At 40.3% G+C, this 18,696-nt stretch overlaps 2 protein-coding genes across 2 annotated transcripts in view; one reads left to right on the top strand and one right to left on the bottom strand.

Moving 5' to 3' along the window:
* Positions 1 to 18,696, top strand: part of IL1RAPL2 (interleukin 1 receptor accessory protein-like 2) — a 658,444-nt gene that overhangs the window by 26,805 nt on the left and 612,943 nt on the right. Inside the window, exon 2 of the mRNA XM_011958337.1 lies at positions 17,844 to 18,030. Within this exon, the coding sequence (XP_011813727.1) occupies positions 17,844 to 18,030 (187 nt within the window). The remainder of the gene's footprint in view (positions 1 to 17,843; positions 18,031 to 18,696) is intronic.
* TEX13A (testis expressed 13A) lies at positions 3,585 to 5,153 on the bottom strand. Its single transcript, XM_011958336.1, has 3 exons — positions 4,688 to 5,153; positions 4,286 to 4,480; positions 3,585 to 4,222 (listed from the first exon to the last, which is right to left on the bottom strand). Exons 1-3 carry the CDS (start codon positions 5,120 to 5,122, stop codon positions 3,620 to 3,622), a joined length of 1,233 nt encoding a protein of 410 aa, XP_011813726.1. The 5' UTR covers positions 5,123 to 5,153; the 3' UTR covers positions 3,585 to 3,619.

The following is an 18,696-nucleotide window of genomic DNA, read 5'->3' as shown; positions in this document are numbered from 1 at the left end:
CTAAACCAGGAAGAAGTCGAATCCCTAAATAGACCAGTAACAAGTTCTGAAATTGAGGCAGTAATTAATAGTCTACCAACCAAAAAAAAGCCTAGGACCAGATGGATTCACACCTAGTTCTACCAGAGGTACAAAGAGGAGCTGGTACCATTTCTTCTGCAACTATTCCAATGAATAGAAAAAGAGGGAATCCCCCCTAACTCATTTTGTGAGGCCAGCATCATCCTGATATCAAAACCTGGCAGAGACACAACAAAAAGAGAAAATTTCAGGCCAATATCCCTGAAGAACATCAATGTGAAAATCCTCAACAAAATACTGGCAAACCAAATCCAGCAGCACATCAAAAAGCTTATGCACCACGATCAAGTCGGCTTTATCCCTGGGATGCAAGGCTGGTTCAACATATGCAAATCAATAAATGTAATCCATCACATGAACAGAACTAATGACAAAAACCACATAATTATCTTAATATATGCAGAAAAGGCCTTCAATAAAATTCAACACCCCTTCATGATAAAAACTCTCAATAAACTAAGTGGTGATGGAACATATCTCAAAATAATAAGAGCTATTTATGACAAACCCAGAACCAATATCATACTGAATGGGCAAAAGCTGGAAGCATTCCCTTTGAAAACTCGCATAAGACAAGGATGCCCTTTCACCACTCCTATTCAACATAGTGTTGGAAGTTGTGGCCAGGACAATCAGGCAAGAGAAAGAAATAAAGAGCATTCTAATAGAAAGAGAGGAAGTCAAATTGTCTCTGCAGACAGCATGATTATACATTTAGAAAACCTCATCGTCTCAGCCCAAAAACTCCTTAAGCTGATAAGCAACTTTAGCAAAGTCTGAGGATACAAAAGCAATGTGGAAAAATCACAAGCATTCCTATATACCAACAATAGTCAAGCAGAGAGCCAAATCATGAGTGAAATCCCATTCACAATTACTACAAAGAGAATAAAATACCTAGGAATACAACGTACAAGGGGCATCTTCAAGGAGATCTACAAACCACTGCTCAAGAAAATAAGAGAGTACACAAATGGAAAAACATTCCGTGCTCATGGATAGGAAGAATCAATATCATGAAAGTGGCCATACTGACCAAAGTAATTTATAGATTCAGTGCTATTCCCATCAAGCTACCAGTTACTTTCTTCACTGAATTAGAAACAAAAAACTACTTTAAATTTCATATGGAACCAAAAAAAGAGGGTGTATAGCCAAGACAATCCTAAGCAAACAGAACAAAACTGGAGGCATCACACTACCTGACTTCAAACTATGCTACAAGGCTACAGTAACAAAAACAGCATGGTACTGGTACCAAAACAGATATATAGACCACTGGAATGAAACAGAGACCTTAGAAATAACAGCACACATCTACAACCATCTGATCTTTGACAAAGCTCACAGAAACAAGCAATGGAGAAAGAATTTCCTATTTAATAAATGGTGCTGGGAAAACTGGATAGCCATATGCACAGAGCTGAAACTAGTTCCCTTCCTTACACCTTATACAAAAATTAACTCAAGATAGATTGAAGACTTAAATGTAAAACCTAAAACCATAAAAATCCCTAGAAGAAAACCTAGGCAATACCATTCAGCACATAGGCGTGGACAAAGACTTCATGACTATAAACACCAAAAGCAATTGCAACAAAAGCCAAAGCTGACAAATGGGATCTAATCAAACTAAAGAGTTTCTGTACAGCGAAGAAAGTATCATCTGAGAGAACAGGCAACCTACAGAATAGGAGAATATTTTTGCAAGCTACCCATCTGACAAAGGTCTAATATAGAATCTATAAGGAACTTAAACAAATTTACATGAAAAAAAAAAACCATCAGTAAGTGAGCGAAGGATATGAACAGACACTTCTCAAGAGAAGACATTTATGCAACCAACAAACATATGAAAAAAAGCTCATCATCACTGGTCATTAGAGAAATGCAAATCAAAACCACAATGAAATACCATCTCATGCCAGTTAGAATGGCTATTATTAAAAAGTCAGGAAACAACAGATGCTGGAGAGGATGTGGAGAAATAGGAACGTTTTTACTCTGTTGGTGGGAGTGTAAATTAGTTCAACCATTGTGGAAGACAGTGTGGCAATTCCTCAAGGATGTAGAACCAGAAATACCATTTGACCTAGCAGTCCCATTACTGCATGTATACCCAAAGGATTATAAATCATTCTACTGTAAAGACACATGCACACATATGTTTACTGTAGCACTATTTACAATAGCAAAGACTTGGAACCAACCCAAATGCCCATCAATGATACACTGGATAAAGAAAATGTGGCACATATACACCATGGAATACTATGCAGCCATAAAAAGAATGAGTTTATATTCTTTGCAGGGACATAGATGAAGCTGGAAGCCATCATTCTCAGCAAACTAACAAAGGAACAGAAAACCAAACACCGCATATTCTCACTCATAAGTGTGAACTGAACAATGAAAACACATGGACACAGGGAGGAGGACATCACACACTGGGGACTGTCAGGGGATGGGGTGTGAGGAGGGGGAGAACATTAGGACAAATACCTAACACATGCAGAGCTTAAAACCTAGATGACGGGTTGGTAAGTGCAGCAAACCACCATGGCACATGTATACCTATGTAACAAACCCGCACGTTCTGCACATGTATCCCAGAACTTAAAGTTAAAAAAAAATCTGTCTGTCCACCCACTCAAGTTAACTAAAGAGAAGAGGATCTGTATAAAAGGGATTTTCATGTAGCACAACTGTAGGAAGCGAAAAGTGATTGTGCTGCTGCTCTCTCCATCTCTCTGGAGTCACAGGATGATTCCTCTGTGCCTGTCTGCTCCCTGGAACCACGTACCAGTGACTCCCAAAGACACTTGCCTCTGGAAAGCACCCAGTTCTATTCCCTCACAGCCAGGGCCAGGCCTCTGCAGTGGCCTCAGCATCCATAGCTCTGGTCCTGGCCCCAACTCCAAGTGACCCACTGCTTCATTGCCCAACATCATGGAATCAGCCTCTCTGTTCCATTCAGAGTGTCTAGCATGAAAATCCATTTGGTTCTGGATGGGTCAAATATCCATTCCTGCTCCAATCATCTAAGGCCTAGATGCGAGTAGAGGGTAGGGTGTTATATACATGGTTGCCTCTTTTACCAGACACTAGGGCAGGGAGAAAGAGAGAGAGAGAGAGAGAGAGAGAGAGGGAGAGAGAGAAACAGACAGACAGACACATACACACACAAAAAAGCTGCAGCACTTCTAGGGTATTGAGTGCTAATGCTCTGGAATACAAAGGAGGTCACCAAAACATGTCAGTCTCTCTGTGTCTCTCTCCCCCCACCCCAATCTATACCTCCCCTGGCCACCACTCCACTTCTACACCTCTTTCAAAACCCCTACTTTACTCCCCCTCCTCCAGTCAACACCCCTATCACTGAAGTCGTTCCTAAAGGTACCACTGTCTCACCTCCTTCCCCCACTCCTCCCAACCTTCTTCCCTTACCACCCCAGCCCTTGCCACCTCAAGCCTTCCCTCTGAAAATTAATTCGCCATTGAGATATGCATGCTTCGATTCTATTTTGCATTTCTGCACTCAATGAGGTTTTTGCAGCCAGATTCCTCTCCCACAGTGGAAGCAAGTATCCCTCCGTGAAAAATTCACAGCGTTACACCAAGGGCAGTCCCAGTCCCCTGGCCTGCGATATACTGGAGGTCTTCTTTGCTGATGAGGTTCGGAGTATCTCCTGTCTCTTGGGTGCTCTTGAGGGTCTACTCTTTGGGGCCCCCCATCAGACCACAGGCTAGTATCAAAGGCCCCCCAGTCGGAAGACAGCTGAGTCGGAACTGGTGCTGTGACTGTTGCTTGTGGAGGGGATATAGTGGGTATGCCTGAGAAGGAGGGAAAAGGGCTTGAGTATGAGTATGTGAATGAGGCAGGGAGCTGGACAGGAAGAGGTTCTGGTGAGGCTCTGGACCAGGGGTTCATGGTTCCAGAGAAATAAGACGTGGTTGTTTCTACCGACCTGAGATCTTCCTCCTTCTGCCCCCAATAGGTGTAATTTTCCTGATCAGCATCTCCGAGGAGCTGCAGGAGGATTCTCTCCAGCTCCTCTGTGGGCTCCATGGAGGCAGCCCTGGCCTCCAGGTGGGGGGACTCTGCCTCCATGGGGGCAGCCCCAGCCTCCACGGGGGGAGCCTTGGCCTCCACGGGAGCAGCCGTAGCCTCCACCGGGGGAGACCCAGCCTCCACTGGGGGAGCCATGGCCTCCACAGGGGCAGCCACAGCCTCCACATCCCTCTGCTCTTCTTCTGCTCCTTTTCCTCCAGCGGCACCGGCAGCAGCCACCGCCGCTTCTTCTTCCTCCTCACTTGCTCCTTCTGTGCAAACCCCTCCAGCAGTGGCCAGGCCTGGCCCCCCTGCCCCCTGCTCCCACTCATGGGGAGACGCCAGCTCCTGGAGAGAAGTGGGCAGGGCTGAGGTGTGTTCTGGGGGCAAGGCAGGAGCACTGAGCAGGGTAGGACGGAGCTACCAGGTGGGAAGGGCGGGGCAGGGCGAAGCCATGGAGCAGGGTGGAGAGGGGTGGGAATGGGGTGGGGCAGTGGTACTGGGCAGGGACCAGTTGAGGGATCTTACTGCATGGAGGAGGTGCTTCCAACTCACCTTGTCTTGCTCTTTCTGCACCTCCACGAAGCTGGTCTGGGACATTCTTAGCCGGGAGGCCGCCTCCTTGCGTTCCGTCTCCTGCTGTGCCTTGAGCTCCTTCAGGTCTGACGCCAAGGCCTGTGCAGCTGATTTGTGCAGTTTGGCGAAGCCGTGCAGCCACCGCACCCTGTGCCTCTGTAGCTGTGCCTGCCTGCGGGCAAAGCGCACGCCCAAGGCCAGGCTGCCCCAGGTGCAGGCCTCTTTGACCTCACTGGGCACCTCGCTGTCCTCCAGGATGGCCCTCAACTTGTCTTCCACCTCCTCCCAGGATAAGGATATATTCTCAAGATAGAACTCGGGGCCTTTCGTGTGCCTGGCCATTTTCTCGTTGATGAAGGCCACCACGTTGCTGTGCCGGAACCCACTACTGGGGTCCTCAGGTCTCAAGGCCATGATCGCCTAGGGGTTTAACAGTTTCATAGCCCTGTGTGGATGGAGCAGCCAATAGGTTCCTTTCCTACCCCTTAGCCCCTCCCCTCATCCGTCTTCTCCCACCCTCTTGCCCCCGCCCTCCCGGCTCTGACAAGACCATCCTAATGACCCTCTGACAGGCTTGTCCTACTCTAGGACTACTCCCACCAGGCCTCACCTCTTCAGCCAGGGCCAGAGGAAGTACAGGCCAACCGGGGAAAGGAAGACTCATAGCCAACATCGGCTTTTACTCTGGGACTGTTCCAATTTTCAGAGACAGCAGGGGTGGAAGGGAGTGAGTGAGGAAGGCCCCTGCCACTCCATTGGGATATAAGGGAACCTGCCACATGGTTGGGAGCCCTTAAAGGTCGGAAGAAACAGGAGTGGTCAGAAAAGACTTAGAACCAAGAAAAGTAAGCCCTTATAATCAAGGCAAAAATGTCCCACTTCTCCCTCCCTCTTGACAATGGTTTGTCCCACACCAACGGCTAGTAGGGGCCCTCCTCGAGGTTGAAGGGGAATAATAGGTGTGTTCTAGAACATGAAAAAGCCCCCCAACCCATGAAAATTCTGTAGCTCCTTTTCCAGACTCCTAAATCCTGGTAAACAGGTTAGTGACCTTTTTCTGAAACGGGCAAGATAGGAATTTGAGGCTTTGTGGGCAAAAGATTATCCCAACTACTTGTAGCACAAAAGCAGCCATAAATAATACCTGAAGAAATGACCATGGCCATGTTCTAATAAAAGTTCATATTTAAAACCAGGCAGTTGGCATGATTTGGCCTGTAGGTGTCAAACTCCCAATCTAGATTCACATTTCATACATGTCCTACAGATACACACAATCAAAATATTCATGATATAACTCCCCCTTTTCCCTGTTAAAAGAGAAACGTTAGACAAAGTTAACAGTTTGTTTAAACACAAAAAAACAAAAACAAAAAAAACGAGTCATGAATTTGTCAGTAATCAGAACCAGAAGAGTTTCAGAGAGCTATTCCCAGCAGCATGAGAAGTGAGTTTCTATAGGCTAAATTTGGACACAAAGGAGAAAAATCACCTGATTGGTTACAGCAAGGCATGTGCCTTATTTGGACGTGGTCTCATCACTTGACTGCCTGTAATTAGCTGGAGCCTGGCTAGTTGTGTTTGGCTGAAATTAGGCTGTCTTTTATACAGCTTATGTTAAGTTTTAGTCTGTTTAAATGCTAAGTTAGGTTGCAGTTTGTTAGATAGAAACTCAAAGTATGGAAACAGCTTCAAACTAATGGCCTCTTGCTTATTTTAATATATGCAGAAGATGATTCCCCTCCTAAATTCCTATGTAGCCCAATACAGAAACCTCAAAATCAAATTTTTAAGTCACCTACTCTTCATACCTACCCTTAAAAACAAGTCAAGTAAGAGACCAAATCTTGTTGCTGTGACGTCAGAAACTTCTAAGACATCCATGCCCACTTAGGGAATGTCCATGTCGCTTCCCAAATAATCTTCCTGTCTTTCATTTCTTTATAATCCCTAATCACTTCCTAATCTTTCCTATGATCATGCTTCTCTTAAGCTTAAAAACATTTGATGGCTCCTTGTGACACACTCCTTGTCCTGACATTAGAATCTCACCCCAGGATACCATTCTAATTTAACTCTCTCGACTCTGTTATCCACCATCATTTATGTACCTAAGGGACTAAGCCATACAGGGATATGCTGATTTGGGGGTTTTAAGTTATTTTCCCTTCTGAAAAAATCAGAGCATTCATTTTTTATGATATGGGCATTATGTTCTATTCTATGAACTACATTTAAAAAGACAGTATTTCTTCTCTAAGGGTCTTTTGTCAGATAATTAGAGAGGAAAAAGACAATAAATCAGGCATTAAAATATTACCTAAGATGGTAGTTAAACCCCAGAGGCATAAAGTCCCACCATTTAAATGCTGTTTTTCGATGCTGTCTTGTGATTTCTTTCCTTCTCAGCTTGTATATATATATTTTTTTATCAGCCATCAGTGGAAAGGGTTCGTGTTTTGGCTTATTCTAGAGTGACTTCTATAGAAAGAGCATCCAGAAGATAATGTAGCAAAGAGAATGGTGAGGAAAGGGGGAGAGACTGGAGTCAGGAAGGCCCATTAGGGAGATGCTAAAACAATTCAAGAAGTAAACTAAAGCAGTGGAAATAGGGACGGAAAGAAGAGTGTAGAGAGCGATTTGGTAGATAGAATGCATAGGGATATCAGGGACAAGGATGAGGGAATGCTGAGGATAATGCCCAGGTATCTGGTATAGGGTTCTAAGTAGATAGCTCTGTTATTGACTTAGATGGAGAATGAAGAATAATTTTTTGGGATGAGTTCACCTTTAGACATATTGACATTAAAATACCTGTTGGGGCCGTGTGCAGTGCTCACGCCTGTAATCCCAGCACTTTGGGAGGCCAAGGTGGGCGGATCACCTGAAGTCAGGAGTTGGAGACCAGCCTAGCAAACATGACAAAATCCTGTCTCTACTAAAAATACAAAAATTAGCTGGGCATGATGGCGCACGCCTGTAGTCCCAGCTACTGAGGCACAAGAACCGCTTGTACCTGGGAGGCGGAGGTTGCAGTGAGCCAAGATCATGCCACTGCACTCCAGCCTGGGCAACAAAGCGAGACTCAGTGTCAAACAAACAAACAAACAAACAAACAAAACCTGTTGGGCATCCTGGTGGAGATACTCAGTAGACAGTTTGATATATGAGTCTAGAACTTAGGAGAGACATCAGAGCTGCAGATGTAGTATTGAGAGGTGAAAGCTGTATTTACAGCAGCGGTTGAAATAAGGGACAGAATATGGAACAAGATGAGTAGAGAGCTGAGGACAGAACCCTGGCCTGACTTCATGGATCTCCTCCTTTCTACAGCTGTGTGCTACCATTGGTGATTTTATAGTAGTCCCCCTTACTCCTTTGTGTTCTTGTCTATTAACTTCAGAACATCTTTTACCTTATTTCTTTTATTCCCTTTATAATACTTTAAACATGAACTTCAGTTTGTGATTAGTTGTCTGTTTATGCTGCCATTCTTCCATTTCTGCTTATAAACACTTAGGAAATTAAAAGTAAATTGTTTCTTTTAGCAGTCTGGAGGAGGGAGAAAGTAAAGACAGAGAAACCTGTTAGGAGGTTCCTTCAACAGTGCAGTCAAAACATGATTAGGGCTTTAACTGTGGCAGGACCTCGATGAGATGTCAGATGAGGAGAGATTTTTGACATACAGTTAGCATGACTTGTTAACTAATTGTATTAATATATGAGAAATAAATATGGGTGTTGGAGTAGAAAATGATTTTGAGGCATTTGACTTGAGAAACTAGGTTTTGTGACAAGTGATGCCTCAAACCATAGTAGATATGAGGAAAAACAGACTATAGAGAGGAGATAAATTCAGTTTTAGATTGACAAATGCTTTCGTGATAGTTATATTGAATTATGGTTGAATGGCTGTACTAGGCTGGAAGTTAGGTGAGAGGACAAAACCAGAGATATGTGTTATAAATTTGGGTGTTTTCAGTGCTCAGTTTTTGGCTTAAGACCTCATGCTTCAATAAAATTGCTGGAGATGAAGGTTGGAAGGAGAGGATAAGCAGGACAAAAACAAACAAACAAACAAACAAACAAACAAAAAAACAGAGGAAGGAATCCCGAGGTCTTGGAAAGGGTAGCAAATACCTTTAGGGATAGGATAAGGGAGAACAAGTAGTAGGAGTAGTCAGAGTAGACCATCAAAAAAGGGAGATATTTTAGACCTAAGGAGAGATTTGGAAGGTAAAAAGAGTGTTACTAGTTTCATATAATGCACAGAGGTTACATAGGATGAGGGTGAACAAGAGGTCATTAGATTTAGCTAATAAGATAGCCTTAGTGATTCAAGTGATGAGAGTCAATAGAAAGGTGAGGCAGGTGCCAGATGATAGGAGATCATAGAATGAAATTAGAGGAACAAGTAGAAATTTTGAATACTGACTAGTCTTTCAAGATCTCTGACACAGTAGAGAATTCTACCACCAGGAGTCAGAAAATAGATCGTGGAAGCATACGATATGACAGCATATTTGGTGAGACAACTGAGTTATACAATTTTCAACACAAAGACAGGGAAAATAATCTGGTATTTACTATATAAAGAAAGAGGTAATCATATGTAAAGAAGACTCTGTGTTTTGAAGAGTTTGCATTGTGACCCAGGAAATGAGGCCAAACCTTTGTGAATTCTATGATAATAACTATGAAATAACATATTGACAGATGCAAAAATATCAGTGTAATCTGATATTTATAGTTAAAGAGTGAATAAGTGAGAAATAGTTATTAAAGTCAGTGAAATTGGTTGGGGAAGGATTTCTGGAGGAGAGTTATGTTCTTGTTCTTAGTAGAAACATCGGAGTTCTCCAAAGATTTATGAAGACCTTTCTGATTGTAGTATGATGTGTCTCAGATTACCATTCTTAAAATTGTGTTCATCTAAACAAGAAAGCAGGAATCACTCATACTATGATGCGGAAAATGGTGGTGTCAGGGAACCTTTCAAATTTCCCTTTGTTATTACCTTACCTTTATCCACATCCTCAATCATTGGCATTCAGATTTTGAACAAGTTGCCTGTACCCTTAGGTGGCATATTACAATTGCCTTTCCCTTAGGAATGGTGACATGAGCTCACCACTAGAATAATCTACAAATCCTAGTTATCTATAAATGGATTGTTACATATATATGTACTGTATACTTTTTCTCTTGAGTAGGTTTCTAACTTTAATGCACAGTTTCCAAATAAATTATAGTTTGCTTTGAATTCAAGGTGAAGAATATTTTGATGACAAAAATTTTATTTTGAGTGAGTAGTTTTTAAAATACACATAATGTTTACTATAACCTTGTCCACGAGCTACTTTTTAAAAAAACAATAACAAGAAGAAGAAAACAAAACATCTTTGATTCACTTTATGGGTTGCGTTGGGAATTGGTAGATAGTGTGATAATAGTGGTGATGATGTTAAAGGAAATTAATTTTTATTGAGCACTTAGTATATGCCAGGCACTGTGTGGGGTTCTTGCATTTTTTTTTTTTCTTTTTTTGAGACAGTCACCCAGACTGGAGTGCAATGGCATGATCTCAGCTCACTGCAACCTCCGCGTCTCAAGTTCAAGCGATTCTCCCATCTCAGCCTACCAAGTAGCTGAGATTACAGGCACCCACCATCATACCCAGCTAATTTTTGTAGAGACAGGATTTCACCATGTTGGCCAGCCTGGTCTTGAACTCCTGACCTCAGGAGATCTGCCTGCCTCAGCCTCCCAAAGTGTTGGGATTACAGGCGTGAACCACCATGCCTGGCCAAAGAATAGCCTTAGAAGACAGAAATAGTGTCTATCACTAGAGCAAAAGGCAGGTTTGCTTATAGCCTTGGAAAATACAGTTAGTATCTGCCTCTGGAACAAAGGGCAGACATGCTTATGGCCCATTATAAGAAATTTGTGTTTCTTAAGCTTGAGGTTCTTTTGTAATACAACCCACTACTTCTACAAGTGTCACCTGATCCTCTTTGTATTATCCTATGGGAATTGAGTTTGCATAAGCAACACAAATACTGATACTTTGGCTACTGTCATTGTTGCAATTAACTGTTTATTATTTCTGATCTAGGATTCTGGTGTCTTCTACCAATTTCCATGAAACTAGCAGGCTAAATTTTTAGTGCATAAGTAAGGTAAATTCTCAGACCCTTTACCATTATTTATTTTCTTTTCTTTTTTCTTTTGTTTTTTTGAGACAGAGTTTCACTCTGTTGCTCAGGCTGGAGTGCAATGGCGTGATCTCAGCTCACTGCAACCTCCGCCTCCCGGGTTCAAGTGATTCTCATGCCTCAGCCTCCCAAGTAGCTGGGATTACAAGAGCGTACTACCATGCCAACTATTTTTTTGTTTTGTATTTTTAGTAGAGACAGAGTTTTGTTATGTTGGCCAGGCTGGTCTCGAACTCCTGTCCACAAGTGATCCACCCGCTTGGCCTCCCAAAGTGCTGGGAATACAGGTGTGAGCCACTGGGCCTGGCCCCCTTTACCATTCTTAACACTTGCATAATAAAACAATCCTCTAAAGATAGCTGCTTTTATTATTCTCATTCCACATATACCAAAAACTGAGATTTAGTCACCCATGCAAAGATTCATAGGTAAGACATTATAGAGCTGGGATTTGAACCCAAGTCTAACTCTAAAAGCTGCATTATCAAGCAGTAAGCTACTCAAGTCCTTGGATTGATCTTTTTTCTGACTGCATCATGAACTATAAGAAAGTTATGCTTAAATAATTCTAGGTTGCAGATTACGAGTGTCATGTCAAAGGCTGAATGTTCATGTCAGCAGGAGATAAGAACAGTTAAAAAATTATGATATGTTTATGCCCCCACAAATCCTTGTTTGTTTAATTACCAGGTTTATACCTTATGGAAAAATGTACATAAACTTAAAACCTATTATATTGACATTTTTACAGGCTAGAGATATCATCTATGAGTGATGGCATTCTTTGTTTTGTTTTGTTTTCTAAACCAACAAAAATCCCTGAGCTCTTTACAACTCTACAAGCCTAGAAGTAAGATGATTTACTTAAAAGTGACAAAAGTGAATTCATTCAATAGATCCTGTTTCCCCAAACTACTTCTTATTAGCATAGATATTTTTATCTTTATATTAGGTTTACATCTGCTTCTCAATGTATATAAACAGCATGGCACATAGAAGGTGCCCATTAAATGTCATTTGAATGATTCTAAAGGGTTGTGGGTCTTCAAAGAATGGTAATATTAATACACAGTTCAGGGCTTTGACCATCTTTCGTCTTTTAATGCATTAACATTGCAAGTTTGCAGTTTTGTGTAATTATTTCTGCAGTCATCTGAAAGTCCCCTTTCCAATCAAGCTTAAAAGATTTTTCAATAAAACTTTCTTCTTTTTCTTTTTTCAATATTTTCAATTTAAACTTTTTTAAATAAGGTAAAATATACATATGTAATTTACCATCCTTACCATTTTAGATGTACAGTTCAGCTGTAATAAATACATGATATTCTTTTCCCCCCTTATCCTCCTTTACTAGAAAACTTTATTTTTCTAATGATTTCTGAGAAATAGAACTTATCCAAGGGCTTGAAACCTTGTTTGTTTATTCATTTGTTTTCCTTCCTTGAATTTGCTAAAATATCAGTTACTAGATCTTATGTTTTAAGGAGGACAGTCTTATTCAATGACTGTAGATTGATTAATTGATGTTATATATAGCAAATCAATTCATCTTATAAAATTTCAGACAGTAAAGCTTGTTTTAGTTTGCTTATCATTAGATGGTCTCTGAAATTTGCAAGGAAAGTATTTTGAAGTGAGGATAAGACAATCGAATAAATCAGTTAGGAAAGTTTCAACTATATCCTGAGGCATTTTATCTAGGGCTTTTGATTTTCGGTACAAGAAAGATCCCTAATTTATTTAGATTATTTTCACTAGCTTAGTCCTGGTGATACGACAAGTTCACATATGCTCAAACTCTAAAACAAAACTTTAGATTTTATAGTATGGGCATGTTTTATAAATGGGAGTTAGAAAAGGAATTTGGATGTTTCATGTGTATTTTAAATTATGAGTTTTACTCTTCTCCCCAGAGAACCCAAGATTGGTCAATATTTTCCCTTAGAAATACATCTGGGGAAAAAGTTCTAATTATGACCTAAACATGCTAACATTAAACCTTTGGAATAGAAAGCAAGATTTATTTATAAATTTTCTAATTCTTCTGTGCTATGCAAATTAACATTATTCCTTAGATGTTATCTTTACACATCTGCTTTTCTTTCTATCATCTTCCTCAAGTTGGTATGGATATCCACAAGTTAGTTTGGCTGTTAAGCAATGTTAGCATCCAGTTCTGAGAGTATCCAAGGGCTAGCAGCCAATAAACCTTGGTTCTGAACTACTGACCAGCTATGTTAGCTTGACTAAGTTCTTTGTCCTTTCTGTGTCTATGTTTTACTTCTGTAAGGGATACTTACCCTGCCCATTTTCCTGGGTTATTGGCAGAATTAAATAAGATAATAGATATAGAAATACTTGGAAAGATTACTAATGTGTGTAATTGTAAGTTGTTACTGCAGTATCATTGCAAAGGCCTTTGGCCCACATTGAGCCTGAATGTGTTCCTTGTCTTCCTCAGGATGTGAAGTAGGGAGAGAAAAAATTACCATCTCCATTCTTGCACACTCGTCAGTCTGCCTCCTCAACCTCACATAGCTCTAATTGTACCTAATGAAAGTAATATTTTTAGGTCCCAGTTGCAGGAAATATTTTAAATAGAACCTGCCTGGGGCATTTTTCAAAATAAAATCTAAATAATGCAAGATTGTTAGCATGAACTATGCCAGGGCTGGATTACACAACTAATAAAAATCAACCTGAGTTTCAGACTGTCAGGCAGCCTTGATTATACCTCCTCCAGGTCACCTGTGGTGATAATAGGACTCACATCAGAACTTGTCTTTGAGTTCCAGCTTGGTCATCCTCAATGACTTCATACTATGACTTGTTCATGAGTTAACAAAGCGGGTTGTCAGCATCTATTCACATGTCAGCATCTATTCACATGTCTGCGACCAGAATGAGAATGTATACATACTGGGCCCTGGCTTAAAGTTATTTCTAGATAAGGGTTAGGAAGGACACACTTCCTCCTTCAACTCACTCATCAGCCATCTCCAGGGTAGCTTCCTTGCCCTTAACACCACCCCAAATCAATATAAATGCTGCTGACACCGTCTGCATTGTTTATACTTTGGAGAGGTTGGGGAATGAACACATGAATGGCTCTTGTCTTGTGCCTGGAAACCTGGCTTTGAGGTCTCTGGGCTTTGTTATAGAAGGCATTTGTCTAAGAAGCTCCCAGAAGTAAGTTTTGTTTGTTTGTTTGTTTTTTGAGACAGAGTCTCACTCTGTCACCCAGGCTGGAGTGCAGTGGTATGATCTCAGCTCACTGCAACCTCTGCCTCCTGGGTTCAAGTGATTCTCCAGCCTCAGCCTCCGGAGTAGCTGGGACTACAGGCACATGCCACCACAGCTGGCTAATTTTTTGTATTTTAAGTAGAGACGGGGTTTCACCGTATTAGGCAGGCTGGTCTCAATCTCCTGACCTCGTGATCCATGCGCCTCGGCCTCCCAAAGTGTTGGGATTACAGGTTTTAGCCACCATGCCCGGCTAGAAGTAAACCTTTTTAAGTGGAGCCTTTACTAACTCTTTGACCTCCAAGGTTCTGGCCTCTTCCTAGTAGCTAGTACTCAGAGTACCTGGAAGTTCCTTCCTGCCTTAGCTGCTTTCTCTTGATACACTTGTTTTTGTGACTAAGTCAGTGTATCTTTTTGATTCTCTCAGACCTACATGGCTCTCTAGTATTAGACCTTTTGCCCAACTGACCTCTTCCAGACTGTTTCCTGTCAAGTAGCACTTCTAACCCAGTGGACTATTTTAACCCACTGCTGCCAGTGTGTTGTTTTTATATTGTTCATGATTATTATATCACATGTAAATTATAAGTAGTACATATTAGAGATGTATATTATTATACATATACGAATATTAGTTATATATGTATACATACATATTAGTTATACATATGTATATATAATTATATATATATATCTTTTAATATATTTAACAATGCTGGCAATACCTACAATTCTAATTAGAGATACAATTGTTTGAATACCTACTTTTTGATAGATCCTGTACATTATTTAACACTTACAGTGATCTGAACAGGTCAGGTATAAAAATGTAAACCTATTTTTACTCATAGTTATATAATGAAAGGAACTACTTCCTCCCACCTCCAATGGAGCCACCATAAACAGCTTCTTATCCTCATGTTTCAGGTGAAGAAACTGAGACTCAGAGAGGTTAAACAATTTGTCCAAGGTCACAGAACTAGTTGAGCCTAGTGAGTCTTAGTTTAAAGATGATGCTTTGTTAAGAAACCACTATATCAGATTGGTCCTCTACTTTAGTCTACCCTATTTTCTACCCAGGGATAAATACATTTGGGATAGTTAGCTTCTTTCAGAGCATTGAACATTTCACCTACTTCTATTATTGAGATATCTGGTCAACTCTTCTCCTTCTGTGGAGGTATAACATAATAATTGAAAAGTTTTTGACAAGTATGCCCCTTTCACCTGTATGAACGAACACCGTGGAGCAGATATGATCAAAGCCAGTAACATCGAGAACTGTTCAGAATACTTTGGATATCCAGCAGAGGTGATTATCTTTCTTCTGTGTTAGATACTTTTTAAATAACTGTAACCATTTAGCTTCCCTGTATCCCCTGCCACTGCCCATCCTTCTTGTCTTTCAGATGTAGCCGATATTTTAAATTATTTGCCAATATGCTGCCGCACAAAACTTGGCCAATCTTTCTTCTAGTGGCTATCCACCAATACTTGCAAATTATCTGGGTCATACTTATACAAGGAATGTGATATTTGATAAACTATATACCTTCATCTGAAGGAATACGATATTTGACAAGCCATATACCTTCGTCTGAAGAAAGGGGGGTATATACCACATGGAACTGATACAAAAGTAGAAAAAAATAACTTGTCTCTCAAATAGATACCTTTTGATGCCCATTCATTTAATCAACTAATGTTTACTAAGCATCTATATCTATTCATTTAGATCCCAGGGATGGTGTAATGAACAAGAGCAACAAATTCCTTGCCCTTTTTAGTGCATACTTTAACAAATAAACAAATATTAGAAGATCAGATAAGAGCAAGTACAAAGGCCTATTGTTTGAATAGGCTTAGTGTGTTCAATGAACAGAGAAAATGCCAGTGTGGCTGCACCCTAATGAGTAAAGGGGAGAGTGTTATGTCGAGCTAGATCATGTATGGCTTTGTATGAAGCAAGGAGACTTGGAAATATTTAACACTGAAGTATTTAAAAAATGGTGAAAAAGAGCTAAGTTGATTGAGCTAAATTGATTTACCCTTCTTCTCTGAAATATGTTATTATTACTACTATTGTGGCTTTAGATTCATGGCATTTAAAGAGGCTGTCCAATGTCTGACAAGAACATAAATGTTTCTTTCATTTAATCCCCACTGGGCATATCTTACGCCCTTTGTGTTCCAGGAACCCATATAGAGGAAGAAATAAAAGCAAATCCCACAATCTACATAGTGTGATGGGGTTGCATCTAAACATCAGAATTGGGGTGCTTTGATAGTTTCCTTCTCAGATGTCAGAGGCCTGAGCATAGTCAGGAGCACTTGCCAGAAATTAACTTTACCAGAAGCCTAAATAGGAATCATTCTTATTAACTTAGTTTGTAAACCCAAGAGGCATAGCCATCTGCGTTCCTGTGTTTTGCATGATGTCTGGGATTTAAAATTTCAGTGAGTACTAAGCAGTATGAATAGTGTCGATCATTTGGTACTGTCTTAAAATTGTTGGTTGGCATGCTAATTTCATCTGTTAAGATTGTTATTACTCAGTTATAAAGCACTTGGTTTGAATTGCCTCCCTTAGCAATTTTAGTTTTGACAGCACGTATCCCTTGATGTTTAAAACAGATATGATCCCGAAATGTCTTCCATAAAGTAAAATTAAATACTCCAACCAAGATTTACAGCTAATCTGTATAGTGTTATCAGGCTGCTTCTGATTTCTTCCTCACACTTTTCCATTTTCTTTTGTGTTTGACATCTTCCAGAATCCAGGTAAGGTAGAGTAGAGAAAGGTCATGGATTATACATAGAAAAACAAAGGCAGAATTTTTATTTATTTGTATTTATTTATTGTAGTTAATTAGATTCATTAAATATGTTTATTGAACTCACATTATTGAGAAAGTGCTAACCAAGGTACAAGAAGACAGAATTTTTGTTCAATAAATGTCCTTATGTAATGTGTTAGCCAATTAATGCCCAATTTCTAAGTGGCCTTATGATAACATTCAGGGTTGAAAATTCTTTATAATGCTAGTGCTAGTTGATACAATTAATCCCAACTGACCAGACTCTAGTGGGATTTCTTCTTTATAAAAGCCCAAAATTCAACACCTGGCACATCTCAGTGAGTACCTTAAAAAGCTGAGTAGTTAACAGGTAAATTAACCTGTAAGCTAACAGATATTCTCTGGATGTTGATCTGGTTTTTAGTAAGTATTCTGTGTCAGGAAATGTTGGCTGAGAAACCAATAGTAAAATTCAACAATCCATGTAGTAATTGTTAAAGGACTGGCCACAGGATCAGAGCAAAAATAGCTATACCTCCAGTTATAGAGAGACTTTCTCATAGGTTTTTATTATCAGATTTTCAACATTGTAATATTTATTGCTGGGAAAGATGTCAGACTATCTTACAGTTTGGAAGATGGGTATAGCTTCTCTATGTAGCTCTGTGGCTACCTCATGGCCACAAATACCCACATTAGCAGTTAGTTTCATATCTTCTTGTCAGTTGCAGCATAAAACTGCTCTGTGTTGCTTTGATGTTGTTTCCGATTTCTAGGCAAGGTCCTAAATGGAAAAGTCAATACTCTTGAAATATATAGAGCACAAACAAAGTTGTAAACACCCAATAAAGCCATTTTGTTATTTCTCTGTTCCTACAGAAACTCAACATATTGCATGAAGGTGTCAATGTCCTTGACTGTTGCAGAGAATGAATCAGGCCTGTGCTACAACAGCAGGATCCGCTATTTAGAAAAATCTGAAGTCACTAAAAGAAAGGAGATCTCCTGTCCAGACATGGATGACTTTAAAAAGTCCGATCAGGAGCCTGATGTTGTGTGGTATAAGGTAACTCAGCATGGTATAAAATGCATATTTTACTTCAGTCAATAGCAGCCTTGGGGATGAGGAAAGGGAGATTTTTTTATTATTAGTTTTTAGTATTAGTTATTTCACTGAGAAGAATCAATAGATCCAAAACTAAATAATTCAGAGCTGTGACTCTTATGTATCATTGATTTTTAAAGCAGGTATTAGAAGCAATACCCCCTTCTCCAACTGCTAAAAGTAGAATCTCCCTCCAGCCTAACAACATATAAGAACAAATGGGAAGAAGGGTAAACATTTAAATAACACTTGAAATAAATTATCTGGGGGACACAGAAATATTATTTGCTGGTGGGAACAAAGGCCTGCCATTACAAGTAGTAGTACTTATAAATAATAACAACTATCATAATGTTCTACTCTGTGAAAGCCACAACAGTGAATGCAAAGGAGAGAAACGGGCCCAGTACAGGATGTGTAAACACTGCTAAGGTTAAGTTTAGCTGGAAATAAACCACACTCAGAGATTGAACAGAAGAGAATTGAGGCCAGGCTCAGTGGCTCATGCCTGTAATTCCAGCATTTTGGGAGGTGGAGGCGGGCAGATCACCTGAGGTCAGGAGTTCAAGACCAGCCTGGCCAACATGGCGAAACCCCATCTCTACTAAAATATAAAAATTAGCTGGG

Source organism: Colobus angolensis, unplaced genomic scaffold (genome assembly GCF_000951035.1).
Source record: "Colobus angolensis palliatus isolate OR3802 unplaced genomic scaffold, Cang.pa_1.0 Scaffold469, whole genome shotgun sequence".
NCBI lineage: Eukaryota > Metazoa > Chordata > Mammalia > Primates > Cercopithecidae > Colobus > Colobus angolensis.
Note: the sequence above shows the minus strand (reverse complement) of the source record. Positions and strands in the feature narration are given on the sequence as shown.